A 19028-nucleotide genomic window follows, 5' to 3' on the forward strand; every position below is an offset into this window, starting at 1 on the left:
AAAGACGCATTTAGCACAAAACTTTGCAACGCAAGAAAAAAAAAGTACACATTCAAACTCAAACGTAAAATCATATTACTCTTGAACATATGATTTTAGAATTTCAGGAAAATGAGGTTAGGGCTTGTGATTGGTACCTTAAATTATTGCAATTAGAATTTTTGTAGGGTTTTTCTTATGCATTTTCAATATGGTTATTTCAGAAAAACAACAAGACAGATTCTTTTTTTAACTTGTGATGTTTCTAAATATGTAAACTCAACAACACTCGGAATTATTGGACAAATTTAAAGTAAAAACAAAGTATGGCATCATTGTCCCTGTTGTAGTGAAAAAGTGCAAAATCGCAAAATTTTAACAAAACTGCATTGAGACGTTCAGATAATGCTGCAATTTAACCGCTGCACACGGAAAACAGTTTTACCTGCAAGGTAACACTCTTTGTATATTGTACCTAAAACCCTCGTGAATATAATATATCAGTTCAGATGTTTAAACAAGCGAGAATCTCAAGTTGTTTCTCCATTATTTCCAAGAGGAATTGCTGTGAGCTGCGATCTCATCCTGATCTTGTCATTGTCAGGGAAAGTGAAGTACGCTCTCTTAATGTCCTGTTTATTGTCCTTTACAACAGTTTGTGCTGTTTGTTACACAGTAACATATATAAGATGTTTGCGATTCAGTTTACGTTAGTTCCACGCACGTTGAAGACAGCACACATAGAATATTTGGAATATTTATTTTAAGAAGTGTTAAGGGGTTTCATGCATGCAGTTTCTTATAAATGTTATGAAAGGCATAGAAACTTACATTTGGTAGTATAATGTTAATTTGCAATTGTTGTCGTGTAGTTTATCTATGTTGTTTTGAATGTAGCATCTCTCTGGCATGCAAGGAATTATGGGATATCACCATAGGATAAATGAGGTCCCATATGGGAAGAACAGATTTTGTTGCGGGAAAAAGAAAAAATGCTCGTGGCAACATCAATTCCAGTTGCCAGTGTTGCTAATCACACACCTCACAGACAGAGTGCCTGGATGTGCGACTGAGTCAATAGAACCAAAAATGTGCCTCGGATTTCAAAAGAAGTAGTGGGTAGTGCCCAAACAATTTGAATATAAGCAAAAACAACAACAACAACAAAAAAAAACAACTGTCTTTTAATATCTAGTGGTACTGTGACATGTCTTGTTTGTATGTGCTGTTTTATCTTTGTGTGTGTGTTGTATGTTTAAAATGGTGGGGAGTCAAGAGGGCCCTGGTTGGGGGGGTGTCAGGGGTATTGACCCCCAGAAGCTGAAGGTTTTTAGCCATGCTAATGCTCCCCATATCAATTTTCTGAAGAAAAATGACATGAGATGGTAAGGAGCTTTGCTCAATATCAGCGACATAAAAAGATATTTACAGTTGTTGTAAATTACATTGATCATTCAATAAATCTATTGATCTTGAGTACAGAAGTTTTTGTTCTTGATATTCTCATGAATACCTTTAATAAACCCATATGTATGTACCATTAAATCATACAATAGTTCATTAACAAAATCATGTCAGTCTAAAAAAAAAAGCACTCCACACACCCAAATACTTTTGAACTCTGGTGTATCACATTCAAATTGACAATATATTTACATCAACCTACATCGATGTTCAATCCAAGGCTTTGCCTCAAGTATATTAATTCATTTTTAAAACTGAATCATCCAAATGCCAACCAAACAATGCACTTTTTAAAATCCTCTAAAACATTTAAAAGCAATCAAAAAAGTTCTTCAAAATGCTATATAGACCAAATACTTCAGGAATTGATTGTTTTAAAAATTAAATTGAGTCACAACTTGAATATTTGAAAAAAAAAAAAAAAACTTCTCACTCTTCTCAAGTTTCTCAACATGGTTTAGAATGCGAGGACAATTTAAGTGTTTCACATAATTCTAGTAATGAGGTTTTGCACATTTCTGCCCAGTGCTTTAAACGATAAATTCATGGATCTGGTGGAAGGGCAAGGGCACAAGCCTAAGATTCACACCCATGATGTACGATTCCTCAGACAACACTGCATCAAGAACAGTCATTCATCAGTAGCTGATATAACCACATGGGCAAAGAATGACTTTGGAAAACTCTGGACAAGCACTACAATATGGAGTTACATTCACAAATGTCACTTTAATCTTTACTGTGCACAAAGAAACCTTATGTTAACCTTGTCCAGGAGTGACATCGACATCTCTGGGCTTGGAGGTGGTGGGGGAGCTGTAATCCCATCTTCACTGAGTAAGAGTCCTACCATGTGCTGAATTGGCTGGTTTAGTTAGTGGGTGCATAGAACAAATATGTGGTCAGATTTTTACTCACTGAAACCAGGATTACTTACATCTGCGCTGAGAGATCTGGGTTGGACCATCACACTGTGGAAACTCATTGTGGTCAGACAAATCAGTATTTCAGATCTTTTTTTGGAAGAAAAGGGTGCTCCAGATTGCCAAGTGTGCTGAAACAACCTGGTACCATGAGCAACAAGTCCAAAAGCCATGGTCTCTGACTTTTGGACCTGTTGCTCATAACAATGGTAATTTACACTTCTGTGATGGCATTAATGCAGAAAAATATGTTGGCATTTTAGTGCAACATATACTACCTTCAAGACAACATCTTTCTCAGGGACATCCATGCATCATACATCCATACATTTTCCATACTCACTCCCATAAAGAGTCCCACAGATCCCAACAGTCATAGGAAGTGAGGTGGGGTACACCCTACAGACAGACTCACTCACACCCACACACAAACAACCTAACCTGCAGGTCTTTGCCTGTGGGTGGAAGTTGGAGCTCCCAGAAGAACCCAAGCAAACACGGGCGGAACATGTAACGCCACACAGAAAGGCACCAAGTAGGATGCAAACCCACGACGTTCTTGCTGTGAGGCACGGTGCTGCCTTCCATTGATTTTCAGAAATAATTCAAAACCAGATTCTGCACACATTACAAAAAAAGCATGACTATTTAAGAAAAGGGGTATGGATACTGGAAAGTCTGCAGTTGTTGAAAATTGCAATAGTGTACTGTTGCACATCTTAAGATGTGTTTGCAGAAGGAATGGGAAATAAATATCACCTGCCACGCTTCATTGCTTGGTTTCCTTAATTCCAAAATGTCTTTAACTTAGTGAGAAGAGATGGTCAACATTGCAAAGGCTTGAGCATCCCAACTTTTTTTTTTTTTTTTTTTGGGGGGGGGGGGTGGGGGGGGGGGGGGGGGGATGTTTAGCAGGCCTGAAATGCAGGAAATTATGTAGCTTAGCAAATAAAATGAAGTTGACAGGAACAAAAACATGAAATGTCTTGGGTTTGGACACAAATAGAAGGGCAGTCATCAGTCAAAGTGCCTATTCAAATAAGGGTCAACTATTATGAACATATCCATGAAATGTGTGATTTTTTTTTTTTTTTATATCTGCCTCCATTTTTATGCAGATATTTGTTTGAAATATCATTTTTCCTTCATTTTCTATCAGGACAAGTCCACCCTAGAGGACCAGAGCTCCTGGGACAGCTTCAAAACCATGACCCCCGAGCTGTCTATCGTGCCTGGGGAGCAGAAGGACCGGATGGAGCTGCACAATAAGAACTGGGACTCCTCCTCTGTGAACACACCCAACTCGTCTGAGGGCGATTTCCAGACTGAAGTGTGACATCACCCTTTCACACAGGGATCAAAATGCACATGGTGATACAAACTGTCTGAAAAGATATTCACATGTATACGAGTGGAAACGAGTCTTCAACACGCTAACTGAAGTCGCTCACGCACACATACACAAACACTGCTCTCCACCTCCTGTGATGTGCTCTTTCGGATCCCAAACCGTGTTTACTGCTGCAACGGACAGACGAGGAAAGAGGACTGTTCGAATCTATATTTTCTCAAAGACTATCAAAATGAAAGAACAGGGGCCGGACACGTCTGTGACTGATGACGACAAATTTTTAAAATTAAAACTCAAAACTATGGAGGAAAAAAACAAACAAACAAAAAAAAAACACTATTTCTGAGGGGGGGGGGGACATGCTCATTTTATTGTGGATGGGGGAGATTTCTCTTTAAATTGTTTGATGATTTTGGGGGATTTAAGAAAGAAAAATAATCTGCACCGTTCTGTTCCTTTTATAGCACTGGTGAAAAAAAAAAAAAATCTTACTGATGTTTGTCACCCTGGAAACCTCCTCTGCACCTTTCTTTCATAAATATTGTTTAACCTTCTAATGGATGATGAAAGGATCTTTTTTTGTCATTCAGGTGGATGTGGGATGCAGTAAATCGGTACATTGCATCCTCTCTTCTGTTTCCATTCAGCTCACATCCTGTGTGTCGAATTGTGTTTTTGTGTTTTTAATGCCCTCATTTCAAATTTTTGAATGAAACCAACACTCAATTGGGACAAAACCAACCAGCTAAGTTGTGTTCTCTGGTCTTAAGTGTGCAAGAATGAATTAATTCATTTGCAGACTGTTTGGTTTCTTGCTCGTGTTGCCTTCTCTTTCTCTCTATTTTTCATTTAGAATAAAAAAATAATAATAATAGGATGCATACAGCACAAATGTGAGCTTGTTTTCCGAGGATAATGTTTTTGCTCCATGCCGTTCCACCCATGTTGGGGAGGGGTTGAGACATTCATCATGCAGACTCTTGCACTTTGACAAAAAAAGCCTTTAAAAAAATATCAACAGGTGAAACATTGCTTATAGTTATGCGAAAAAAAGACTGTCTAAAGTCATTTCAATGCAAAAAACTTAAAAATCGCTCATTTCTTGATATTGTATGCTCACGCCGCTTCGAGTAACGTATTGATCAGTGTAGCAGCAAGCTCACCTCTTCCCCTAGAAACATTCCGGCAGCCAGTAATGCGAATGCACCGGAGGAGAAATGAAAGTAGACGCCACATCATCGTTTTAAGCTTCTATCTCAGAAAACATCCGAGCTCTGCTCTGCTTTTCGTCTGCCGCCACACAGGAGGAGTGAAATCTTAATGTTAAACAGTGAAGCCAGATGTATAATTCCACATATGCGTGGGTCCAACGTGCAGCTGTAAAAACATAAAAGGCACACACACACACACACACGCGAAGAGGTGAGTCATAAGGCAACAAGATGAAAGACTGAAGAGAAAAACAGACAACGCCACAAGTGATACTGTTTCCCCGTTTTGAATTCACATTTCAGCAACTACAAAAGGAGGTTCAGTTTCCCGATGTTGCTACATTTGCACATCTGTTGTCAGGAGATACCGTGTCAGACAGCGGCACGGTGAAATCTGACGCCGTATCTTTAATGTGTTCAAGGTGGCTCCCATTAATCGAAGCATGTGGTGAATTTCGAGAGGGGAAAAAAAAAATAAGTGTAAGCAAGATGGTGGTAGCCAAGGGACAACAAGAGAAAAAGCACAGAGCGAACTGGAGGCAAAAGCAAAAATTGGAAGTGGGGACGAGGGGGTGGGAGCAAAACGGTAATTATCTTGGGATGGTGATTTGTCCTGACATTTTCCAATGCAGCCTTCCAGCCATCTGTTTAAAGATCCCAAATGTGGTGCGAGTTGAGCGCGGCGCAGATGGCGAGACAAGCGTGCGGCCCTTCTAACCTTTCAAGCTAATCAGCTGATAGGCAAACGCGCTTCTGTGGGAGGAGTGACATACATTTGGCTCCACGTTTGCAAAGCTGGAGGTCACATTCGCCTGATCTTCCAGTGTTTCGGATTTTGAGGTGCAGTATCTGAATTCATTCAATGTTCCTTCAAAAGAAGCTTTGTTTCTCTAAAACCGGCTATTTTAGAGGGGTCATATTGTACACCTTTGATTGAGCCAACATAGGTCGCCAGGTGTATGTTAATGTTTGTGTCCTGAAACAGACGCTGAGGTCATAAAGAAATATATACGAGGGCTGTCAATAAAGTAACGGCCCTTTTTATTTTTTTCAAAAACTATATGGATTTCATTCATATGTTTTTACGTCAGACATGCTTGAACCCTCGTGCGCATGCGTGAGTTTTTCCACGCCTGTCGGTGACGTCATTCGCCTGTGAGCACTCCTTGTGGGAGGAGTCGTCCAGCCCCTCGTCGGAATTCCTTTGTCTGAGAAGTTGCTGAGAGACTGGCGCTTTGTTTGATCAAAATTTTTTCTAAACCTGTGAGACACATCGAAGTGGTCACGGTTCGAAAAATTAAGCTGGTTTTCAGTGAAAATTTTAATGGCTGATGAGAGATTTTGAGGTGATTCTGTCGCTTTAAGGACTTCCCACGGTGCGAGACGTCGCTCAGTGCTCTCAGCCGCCGTCGTCAGCCTGTTCAAGCTGAAAACCTCCACATTTCAGGCTCTATTGATCCAGGACGTCATGAGAGAACAGAGAAGTTTCAGAAGAAGTCGGTTTCAGCATTTTATCCGGATATTCCACTGTTAAAGGAGATTTTTTTAATGAAAGACGTGCGGACGGATCCGTGCGTCGGGACGCAGCCGACGCGGTGCGGCGGCACAGGAAAAACACCTCTATATATATATTTTTTTTTCTGTGCCTGTTCTTTTAATTAGAAAGGAGATGCTGCTTGCCACGACCAATCACTGTATCTGTCCAGTTCTCTCCCATAGACCCCCACATGATTTGTGGATGAGACAGATTCTAACAAAACTCAGTGGGTGTTTCTCAATGTTCTTTCATGCAGGCGGTTTTATCCTGACCATCTACTTGTTATACAAAAAACATATAGTCCAAGAGCATTTGGGGTGTGTCCAACTCCACGTTATTATTTTGAGGGAGTGCAAAGTAAGGTGCAGGACTCAAAACGGGTTGTGTTTAATCACACATATAGTCATGAAGTGTGATTTGGGCATATTGTGAAATAAGATAAATTGTCATTTGTTGTCCCCTTTATCCTAACCAGCACACCTGGGCTGGGGTACTGCCAGAGATTTTGGGCCCCATGAAAATAACTCTTACTGGACCACCCCCCATATTATTTTGTCAGTATTATAATTGTATTATATTGTATTATCTCCCTCAGCCCCAACCAGTCCCAGCAGAAGACTGCCCCTCCCTGAGCCTGGTTCTGCTGGAGGTTTCTTCCTTTTAAAAGGGAGTTTTTCCTTCCCACTGTCGCCAAGTGCTTGCTCACAGGGGGTCGTTTGGACCATTGGGGTTTTTCCGTAATTATTGTATGGCTTTGCCTTACAATATAAAGCGCCTTGGGGCAACTGTTTGTTGTGATTTGGCGCTATATAAATAAAATTGATTTGATTTGATTTATTATGGGCCTCTCTAGGCAAGGGTGGTGGCCAAGTGGTTAATGTACTTAGTTTCAGTTGAGAGGTTCCGGGTTCAAATCTCACCCCTGCCACATTTCTCCATGTAATGTGAAGTTGTGTCAGGAAGGCCATCCGGCGTAAAACCTGTGCCATTCAACATGCAGATCCACCTTGGATTTGCTGTGGCGACCCCGAGTGCAAACAAGGGAGCAGCCGAAGGGACTTACTTACGGGCCTCTCTGGACCCCTGTCAATCATGGGGCCCTAGAATCCTTCTCCTGATTCTCCCTTTTTTGGCACCCCTGCACCTGGGGGTCCTAGTGAACCCCACATCTATGATTTTTAGACGATTTTCACAACTTTTATACATGGGTGATTCTTTAACTACGGGCACTATTGGCCTTGTAAATGTAATTTCCACCACATCATTGCCTTACAATATAAAGTGCCTTGGGGCAACTGTTTGTTGTGATTTGGCACTATATACATGTGCTCTGATGTCACTGTTTATCTCCATAGAAACTACCCAAACAATCTTTCATACAAACTGTTTAAAGGGACATTACAGTGTTGTGGTGGAAATTATGGCAATAGTGTGGGACAACTACATTTTGTTTAAAAAAATCACAACAGTTGTATGACATTGAATATCCCAATTATGTTTTGATTATTTTACTGATATTTTATTCAGAGATATTTTAAAACATTAGAAAAAATGTTTCTTTACCATTCATTTTTATCATTGAAGATCAAACGTCTGGGTGTGGGACAAGCACAAAATGGCAATATTTGCATATAATGATGCTGAAAAAAGGTGAAAAAGTCATCATAGACTACTAGAACGAATTTCTTAACACACTTTCATTGTAAAGATAACTATAAAAGTGTGAAATTTCCCCTTTTTTCTGTTTTTCATACAATATGATCAAAGGACATAATAAGTGCCCGTAGTCTAAGAATCACCCACAAATTCACCTGAAATTTTCATGTAACTGTCTCCTATGCAGTTGTCATCAATTTCATTTATTTTGATCGAGTTTGTTTAAAAACCATTTGACGCCAATTTGACATAATGGTATCTGGTCAGATATCAAATGCTGCACTTGTCAATTTTTCAATACTACTGAACTATCAGAGCAGGGTTTTTTGTTGTTGTTTTCTTTCTTCTTCAGGTTATTTACATTAGAACAACTGCAGGGGTATTTCATACATTCATTCTCTATACCCACTTACTCCAATCAAGGGTCACGAGGGTGCTGGATCCTATTCTTGCAGTCATTGGGGACAGTACGGCAGTCTATCACAGGACCACATATAGACAGACACATTCACGCTTGTAAGCACACCTATGGTCTGTTTAGTCAGCAGTTCATTGCACCTGCATAGGTTTGGAAGTGGGAAGATGACACCAATGGAAATGTCAACTCTACACAGGAAGGACTGTTCAGGAAGTGATCCCACAACCATTTTTTCAGTGAGGCAACAGTCCTAACCACCTTCACCGTGCCACCATTATTCAAGTCTTTTTTTTTCCCAAAATGACCAGTTACATTACAATAATGCAATATACAATAATAATAAAAAAGTGACATTCCGGTGGGAGTCTACATGGACTTCAGGTGTACAGATTAGTAAGTTTCATGACATGTACTGTTGAAAAGCAAGACCTTGACTGAAATAGGAACATGGCACACTGATATTTCAACAGCAGACTCAAGTGAGATGTTTTACAGTAAATTAACAAATCTGTATCCACAAACCAAATGTTTGAGTAGACACTAAAGCTCCCTAAGGAGAAGCAATGAAGCAGTAAAGTGAAGTTTTGTATTTTTTTTGTTTTTTACATTTGTATTTACTTTTTTAAATCACTTTTGTTGTGTGTACAAGTACACTGTATGTGCATTGTGAACTTCCCTAAAAAGGTCGATCGAAATATCAGGCAACCTCTGAATTTAAGTTTAGACCAGGGTTTTGGTGGTACATTGCGGAAACGCTTTCTGTGGCCTCGCAATAGCAACTAACCACCACAAGGCCTGATCACACCTCATTTGAGCACAGAACAAATCAAGTGGGTTTTATTTTTTGGAAGTAACAATGACGCCCTACTGCTTTGCAGCATGTGGAAAACGTGGCCTGTATATTGTATTTGATCTTGAACCTGGGATCAAAGCTTCATATATATTTCAAAACTAACTAGATCACATAAAGCAAAATTCACTCACTAGTAAGAACTGCTGTATTTGTGTTCTGGATTTTATGTCTTCCTGGCAACATCCAACTCGATCTCATACCAATTTGTGACGGCGTGAAATTTGGTGTGAGGTGGGTGGGGAAGATAGTTAAGTGAATAAAACTTGACTACATCGCTTAAAAAAAAACAAAAAAACAAAACAAAACAAAAAAAACACTGGAGACTGGGCTGCAACATCAACAAACTGTTAAAGTTTAGGTGTCAATGTCAGTTCTACCACCACCGTTGCCTGATTTTGTCCTGATGACTTAAAATTATTGTAATTTTACAGTGTGTATCTGTTCATGTGAAATCTGCTGTCTTTGAAGCACACTTTCCGCTTTCAGGAATTGTCAAAGTATAAGCTGAACCACCATGAAATGTACTGTGAGGTGCTGTGGCCATTTAGCTCAGAAAAAAGTGCAATGCCCACATGTTGTAATGACATGGTAGCATGAAATTTGTGCAGAAAATCCACTTTATGTGGCAGGGAGGGAAATTTGTCCAGTTGAAACTGTGGCCTGTTTCCACAAACGTGTCCATAAAAATCATAATATACCCATTACGACATTGGATGGCATTGAAATTGAGGATGGCCCATTGGCTGTTCCAGCAAAATCAAATATTTTGTGTCTGCTACCTACAACTTGTGTGGAATGTCTCAAACCTAAACCTACTTCCAGGCATCTTACATATGCTACTTTGGAACCACCCCTAAATCCAAAAAGTCCAACTGTCAACCCCACTGGAGGTCCTTAGCTTGGGTCTAATTAACATAAGATCACTGTTCTCAAAATCATTGCTGATTAATGATCTATTATTATTATTATTATTATTATTATTATGGGTAATCACTTAGATATGATTGGGTTATGTGAAACCTGGCTTAAACCTACAGCTGTCCTCCCCTTAAAGGAGGCCTGCCCACCAGCGTACACATTCAGTCATGTCCCTCATGATCCAAAGCAAAGCGGGGACATTGCTCTTATTTAAAATTTAGATTTAGTATATTAGCTGTTGGGGGTCACAAATATAATTTGTTTGAACATCTGATACTCCACTCTACCCACAATGCTATGTATTTCCAAGGTCAGAAGAAGAAAATTCAGCTGTATTATTTTGTCACTGTATATTGGCCCCGTGGCCCATTCTCTCAATTCTGATTTTGGTGAGTTCATCTCTAACTTGTCAACTAGTGCAGATAACATTTATATGAATATTGAAGTCACCAATAATCAGAATAAGCCTTCTGATCCCCTCTGCAAATTATTTATGGAAATTGTGGATGTATTAGGATTCCAGCAAAGCATTCAGGATTCAATGCATATTAGTGGAAATACCCTGGCTTTGGTTCTCACATGTGGTATTGCTCTCACAAATACTGACATCATGCCTCTTGCATCAGTGGTATCTGATTACTCACTTATTAGGTTTACAGTTTCACTGCCGTGTTTAGTGTAACAACAACCTTATTTATCACTGCAGGAACAGGGATTACCTTTCATTGCTATGCTGATGATACTCAGTTATACATGCTGATAACTGCTGGTAATCTCATCCACATAAAACCCTTAGAAGATTGCCTTGCATCAGTGAAAACCTGGATGTCTAGCAATTTCCTACTTTTAAACTGATAAAACTGAAATGATGGTTCTTGGTCCAGTGAGGCATCAGCATCAATTTGACCAGCTAATGCTTAGCCTAGGCTCATGTGTCACACATCACACTAACAAAGTGAGGAACCTTGAGGTAATTTTTGATCCTCCATTGTCCTTTGACTTACACATTAGAGACATTACGAGGACTGCTTTCTTCCACTTGAGAATTATAGTGAATATTTGTCCCATCCTGTCTATGGCTGATGCCGAGACTCCGATTCATGCTTTTGTCACTTCTAGATTGGACTACTGCAATGTTCTATTTTCTGGTTTACTGCAGACCAGCATTAAGGGTCTCCAATTGGTTCGAAATGCTGCTGCCAGACTTTTGACAGGAAGCAGAAGGTCTGACCACATTACACCCATTTTGGCATCTCTTCACTGGCTTTCAGTCCCTGTGAGATCAGATTTATAGGTTCTGCTACTAACCTGTAAAATTGTTCACGGACTGGCACCTCCCTACTTAGCTGACATAATTAAACCCTACATACCGGCCCGGGCTGTGCATTCTCAGGGTGCAGGACTACTTTGTGTCCGTGGGGTGAATAAAAAGTCTGCAGTTCAGAGCTTTCTGTTATTGTGACCCTGTTCTGTGGAATGATCTCCCTGCATCAATAAAACAGTCAGATTCTGTAGACACTTTCAAGTCCAGACTTACGACGCACTTATTTTTCCTTTTGTATGGGTAGCATGCTCGCTTTGTATGTTATTATGCTTTTACCCTTTTAAATTTGTTTTATGAGGAAATTGAGCGGGCCGCGACCTCAACTTTATCTACAGTATGGGTCTTTTAGTGAAGCTTAGGGCTAGTGGCCGGCGATCACCTTCTTATTTCTTCTGTTTTTCATGTTGGTTAATGCTGAAAAATTATACTGTATTTGTCTTTCCAAAGCCTGATTCTGTTTTTTTCTCTCTGAGGTGTGGCTCCACCCAGAGATGGGCAAAAATTCTTGTATTTTTGTTTTGGAAATGTTTTTGTCAATTGTGTCAGTCGCATGGCCCAAGCAGAGGGTCTCTCTTTTGACTCTGCTCTGCTTGAGGTTTCTTCCTCAAATCATCAGAGGGAGTTTTTCCTTACCAATGTTGCCTGTGTGCTTGCTCTGGGGTTGGTAAGGTTAGACCTTACTTGTGTGTGACCTTAGTTGAGACAGCTTTGTTGTGGTTTGATGCTATATAAATGAAATGGAAAAAAAAAGAGCAGTGATGCCACAATGACCTCATCTTGACCAGACAAAACCAGAACATAAATCACTGAATTATAAATCACAACAAAAAAGGTCAGATGTTACAATTATCATAACTTGTCATTCAGAGTGAAGACACATGCAAGCCATTGCTGTATTGTGATGACAACTTGCCAGTCATGGCAGAATTACAAAAATCATTACATATTGTGTAATCACTTAATCTTGACTATCTTAGTGGTGCCTGGTACACTTATTGTGTTTAGTCAGCTTGTTGCTAGTTTGTGGCCCCTCAGTTTATAGTCAGAATTGCCATGATTTAGCAAGATTCTGTCATTAAAAAAAATTTCAAGACAAAACAAATTCCTCATCACGTTGTGACACATCAAGATAGTTAATTTTGCGACATGTTGCATTTCCTCCTGGCCCATCACAATGTAGCACGGCGAGGGGTGAGACCTCAGCAGGGTGTCAGGTCTCACCAAATCTTATACCCCGCTCACACACGTGTTGTTGTTGCTCACACAACAACAACAACAACACGCCACTTGTGGACGGCGTGCCACAGCACAGAGACCGCGTCATGTGGAACAGAGCTCACATGGGTGACGTGACGGTCAGATCGCTCGCTGCATGTTCTGATCTGACAGTCCATTTCAACCTGGGGGGCTGTCAGTGTCCGCTCCGTGCACGTGCTCACTGCAGCTTGTCGCCACCACAGCGATATATGTTTTTATTTTTGTCCACATAAATTCAGCCATCAGACAGTTGTTAGTCCATGACTGTCCAAACACAGTAGGTGTTGTGTAGCTGGAATGTCCAGAATGACTGATCACCACAGCTGCTTCTGTCGGAAGCTACACCTCCCGTGAGCGGAGCACAGTCTGCAGTCTCTTGTTGTGCCAAGAGTGCGACTGGCCACACATTTCCTAAGTGCCATGTGAGCGGAGTTAGGTGTGTCACCTGGAATTTGGCAGGCACCTGCCGCGAGAGGGTGTGATGGGTTTGCACAGTGCATACTTTGTTTTTCAGTGGCTTGTGTACACAAATAGTTGTAGCAACAGGTGCACGAGGCGTACGAGGCAGCGACAAGGACGGCATTACATGGTTTGCACACGATTCCTGGTCATGCGCACTAACTGTGCCCTTCATCCACACTTCGCACTGTGTGTGAAGGGGCCTTAGTGCTCTGCATGTTGGAGGCAGAATGTGATTTCTTGTGAGTTTGTGGCAGATACCAGTGAAGTGTTCACTCCCTGCACCTGCCACCGACTCAGATATAGCATGCTACTGGATGTAAAGCACATGCCTTCTGTGTGAGACGGGCTTCACAGTTATAGTTCAGTATGCATCATAAAAAGGTTGCCCCTCACTCCCCCTAAAATTTCACTGAGCCAAAGCTAAACTCTACATCGACACACAACTCATTCAGTATACCTCTTCATAATCTTTTGCAGTCACCAACAGAGTCAATGGGTCCCCAGGTTCTTGAAATGGAGCCATATCTCCATTTGGTGGACAATTAGTGCAGTGCAGGTACAACAGAATTTCACCAAGAGCTTTTGTAAAATAGTAAATAACCTATACAACTTAAATTCCAAAATGGGACATTGGCTTTGTACCACATCACACCTTTTCAGGCTGACCATGATCCGCATGTTTGGTGTAGACCAAGGTTCGAATGCATCTTCAAACAATCCAAAATAAACCAAAACTATGTTAATATGCACACTATGCTCCCACTCAAAGGGCTCAAATAGTGTAAGTGTGAAAACACCCTCAAAGCAATCAGGGGCCTATTGTATGCATACAAGATCAGCGGAGAATTATTCCCCTGGCTGGGGATGTTTACGTATCTCAGGGTCTTGTTCACAAGTGGAGGTCAGTTGGAGCGACATCTGATGTTTTAGAGATGCTATACCAGACCATCGTGGTGAAGAAGGAGCTAAGCCAGAAGGCCAGACTCTCAATTTACCACTTGATTTGTGCTCCTATCCTCATATATAGGATACCTTTGGGTGGGTAATGACCAAAAGAATGAGGTCATGGATACAAGATTCCTACATCAGGCATCTCGGCTTACAATTCTGAAAAGGGTAAAAAGCTTGACTATATGGAAGGGACTCTGAGTAGAGCCACTGCTTTTTTCCATCAAAAGGTGCCAGTTGAGATGATTCAGGCAATTGGTGAGGACAACCCGAAAGTCTCCCTAGAGAGGTCTTCCAGGCACATCCAACTGGGAGGAGACCCTACGGAATATTGTCGATTTCCCAGCTGAACAAATGGCAGAAAATGAATTAACGAAGTCACAAAACTGCATACTTCATATGATGTTTAACATTAAAGATCAAAAATCTATAATATATATGTATAAAATGTAGGTAAGAGATTTTGCACAATATGACCACTTAAAAAAAAAAAAAAGAGGAATATTATGTGATTTGAATTCTGAGTTGTTTTATATCTAGCATAAAATTTGGATATTTTCCTTAATGTCAGTGAGATTTTAAAGGGGGCGGGGCATTTGAAAAGCACCATGCCTTTGAGGTTTATTTCAGAAAGGATTTTATGGATGGTAAGAGGCATGCTGCTTCACTGACTGAAACCAATTATTTGAGCACACCAGCACATTTCAATTGGGGGGGGGATCATTGTCAAATCTCAGATGATGCAAGAGATAACTCATTAATATCCTGCTCAGGTGGCAGGTGTATCGCCTGGCGTATGTCATCTTGAATTCTTTTGTGTGTTGAAAGCCTGCAGCCAAAACACAACCCGTTAATGAAACACACACACTAGGAGATTTTGCATCTCAACATTGCACGGCTGCCAAACCCAACCTACTACGCTCACCTTCACGTTCACCTTCGATGCTTAAAATGTCAACATGCTGCTACAACCAACCAACATTTGCATTATTGCTAAAAGTAAAGAATCCCTTCCTTTATCGTCATTTTGGTTCATTTTATACATAAGATTGTACAAAGTAGTCCGCTAATGTTTTCATAGTGTCCTTTTGTATGAAAAAAAAAATAAATTTTCGAACTCATCTGAGTGTTTCATGCTATTATGCATGTCTACGATGCTTCAAGGGCATCTGTGGATTTCTTGATTTGCAGGGTGCTGGAAGTCCCACGTTTTCAGAACTTGACTTGGGCATAACAAACTCACTTACCCAGAAGCACTGAAGCTGAACTATGACCAAACATAGGGCCCGCTGGTCTGTCTGACAATGTAACAGGAACAGCTCTGTGGGTTAGAAGTTGCAGCACAATAACCACCGGTGGCAATGTCACCTCAAAGTGATTATTTGATTAAAAACTGATTTATTTTAGAGTAATATTTAAAAAGGGTTTCTTTTTTTTTTCCTTTTTTTTTTTTTTTTTTTTTTTTTTTTTTTTTAGCAGCGAGACCAGGAGCCCTGGAGCTGACCTTACAATGACTATTAAAAAAGTTAAAATCCCATTCTCGCTTTCAGTGATATGCATCCCACAAGGTCATGATTTGAAACCTATCAGACCGTAGAAGAAAAATTTAGAAGATCAGGGAGGGTGTCCATGATGAATTGAGATATTCTGTCATTGTCCCATGGGGTTGTTGTAACCTTGGTTACATTTTCAAGACATTGGAGAATTTTAATGTTCCTTCACATGCTTTGGTAATCTCATTTCCGTTGAGCCCAAAATGCCTGTTACATAACTGAGGTTTTCTGGAAGCTTCAACATTGTGCTAAAGTTGTAAATGGAAAAATCAACCACAAAACACACCCGCAGTACAAATCCTGTGCATTATGTCATCACACTGCACGTTAGATCACATTCACGGGCAGCCGTTATCTTCACAGGCAGGTTTTTCCACAATTAGAGCGTGACATTCTGGAATAAATAACCATCGAAGTGAAAATGAGGCTTTACGCTTTCAAAAGCAGTTGTCAAATATCCGTTTTAAGATATGAGAATGTAATTATTTCTTGATTTATGATCTCACATCTTGAGCTCTTGAAGTTAATATTCCACTAATATATATATATATATATATATATATATATATATATATATACCCTGGCGCAGGTGGTACAAGCCTGGACATAGTCCCGGATGTCGGCTTCCATGTACGCCCACCAGAAGCGCTGCCGGACCACTGCCACGGTCCTTCGCACCCCCGGATGACAGGAGAGGTTGGAACCGTGACAGAAGTCCAGGACTGCAGCTCTGGCCTCTGGTGGGACGTAAAGTTTGTTCCTTGGGCCCGTCCCCGGGTCCAGGTTCTGTGCCAGGGCCTCCCGGACGGTCTTCTCCACGTCCCAGGTGAGGGTGGCCACGATAGTGGACTTGGGGATGATGGATTCCGGCAGATCCGACAGCTCTGTTTTGACTTCGACTTCGTGAACCCAGGACAGGGCATCCAATCTTTGGTTCTTGGTCTCGGGGCGGTAGGTGATCCGGAGGTCAAAACGCCCGAGGAACAGTGACCAGCGGGCTTGCCTGGGGTTCAGCCGCTTGGCGGTCCTGATATACTCCAGGTTCCGGTGGTCCGTGAAAACTGTAAATGGTACCGCGGCTCCCTCTAACAGATGTCTCCACTCCTCAAGAGCCTCGTTCACTGTGAGGAGTTCCCGATTGCCCACGTCATAGTTCCGTTCAGCCGGGGTCAGCCTGCATGAAAAATAGGCACAAGGATGGAGAATCTGATCGGACTCCCCGCTCTGGGACAGCACGGCTCCTATCCCTGAGTCTGAGGCATCCACCTCAACCACAAACTGGTGGCTAGGATCGGGCTGCACCAGAACTGGTGCAGGCGAAAACCGGCGTTTCAACTCCCTAAACGCAGCCTCCCACCGATCCGACCAGGTAAATGGTATTTTGGGGGAGGTCAGAGCGGTCAGGGGGCTAACTACCTGACTATAGCCCTTAATGAACCTCCTGTAGAAATTTGCAAAGCCGAGGAACTGTTGCAGTTTCCTGCGGCTTATAGGTTGGGGCCAATCTCTCACCGCCGCAACCTTGGCCGGATCAGGGGTGACGGAGTTGGAGGAGATTATAAACCCCAGGAAGGACAAAGAAGTGCGGTGGAACTCGCACTTCTCACCCTTCACAAACAGCCGGTTCTCCAACAACCGCTGTAGGACCTGACGTACATGCTGGACATGGGTCTCAGGATCCGGGGAAAAGATGAGAATATCATCCAGATATACGAAGATGAATCGTGCAGGAAGTCCCGCAAGACGTCATTCACCAAGGCTTGAAACATCGCAGGGGTGTTGATGAGGCTGAACGACATGACCAGGTACTCAAAGTGACCTAATGGGGTGTTAAATGCCGTCTTCCACTCATCTCCCTTCCGGATCTGAACCAGGTGGTACGCATTCCTAAGATCAAGTTTTGTGAATATTTGGGCTCCATGCAGGGGCGTGAACACCGAATCTAACAGGGGTAGAGGGTATCGGTTGTGAACGTAATCTCGTTCAGTCCCCTGTAGTCGATGCATGGACGGAGGCCGCCTTCTTTCTTACCCACAAAAAAGAAACCTGCACCCATCGGGGAGGTGGAGTTCCGGATCAGCCCGGCAGCTAACGAGTCCCGGATGTAGGTCTCCATTGATTCGCGTTCCGGACGTGAGAGGTTGTACAGCCGGCTGGACGGGTACTCAATGCCCGGGATCAGATCAATGGCACAATCGTACGGACAGTGTGGGGGAAGAGTGAGTGCCAGATCTTTGCTGAAGACGTCAACGAGATCGTAGTACTCCTCAGGCACCGCCGTGAGATTGGGGGGGACTTTAACCGAGGATCCTAGACATTCCGAGTGACAGGTTTCGCTCCACTGAGCCACAACCCCAGACGGCCAATCGATCCGGGGATTGTGTTTTAGCATCCATGGGAAGCCCAAAATTACATGGGAGGTAGAAGGAATTACAAAAAACTCGATCTCCTCCTGGTGATTCCCAGACACCACCAAAGTAACTGGTAGTGTCTTGTGTGTAATTAAGGGAAGAAGGGTGCCATCTAGTGCTTGCACCTTCAACGGGGAAGGAAGCGCCACTAGGGGGAGCCCTACCTCCCTTGCCCTTCTGCTGTCCACCAGATTCCCTTCTGACCCTGTGTCCACCAGTGCAGGGACCTGAAGGGTTAGATCCCCACTCAGGATCGTAACTGGGAGCCGTGCAGAAATACGGGTTTGTCCCATGTGAATTTCTTGGCCCACCCTTCGCCCAGTTTCTAAGAGCGGGTGTTGGTGTTTAACCATTTCGGGCAGTCTCTCTGCTTATGCTCGCTTGAGCCGCAGATGAAGCACTCCCCACGGGCCAGTCTCCTTTGTCTGTTAGTAGCTCTGAATTTATCCCTACTCGTGTCCATAGCATCGTCAGCAGGGGGAGCTGTTGCCACATGGAACGCTGAGGCAGTGGAGGGTGGGGAGGGCAGAACTTTTTCGGACCCAGAAGGGAGAGGGACGGTGCGTACCCGGCCACGTCCTTCGTCACGCTCCCGACAGCGCTCCTCAAGCCTATTGTCTAATCGTATAACTAGATCAATAAGCCCATCTAAATCCCGCGGCTCATCCTTAGCCACCAGATGCTCCTTCAGGACTGACGACAGTCCCTTTACGAAGGCAGCGCAGAGTGCAGCAGTATTCCAGCCAGACCTTGCAGCCACGAT

General features: G+C 42.4%; 1 protein-coding gene across 1 annotated transcript in view; it reads left to right on the plus strand.

Annotated features, from left to right (window-relative positions):
* Positions 1-3753, plus strand: part of adgrb2 (adhesion G protein-coupled receptor B2) — a 695462-nt gene extending 691709 nt beyond the window's left edge. Inside the window, 1 exon segment of the mRNA XM_034161569.1 lies at positions 3526-3753. Within this exon segment, the coding sequence (XP_034017460.1) occupies positions 3526-3702 (177 nt within the window). The 3' untranslated portion in view covers positions 3703-3753.
* Positions 3754-19028: the final 15275 nt, after the last annotated feature.

This window comes from Thalassophryne amazonica, chromosome 20 (genome assembly GCF_902500255.1).
Source record: "Thalassophryne amazonica chromosome 20, fThaAma1.1, whole genome shotgun sequence".
NCBI classification, from domain to species: domain Eukaryota; kingdom Metazoa; phylum Chordata; class Actinopteri; order Batrachoidiformes; family Batrachoididae; genus Thalassophryne; species Thalassophryne amazonica.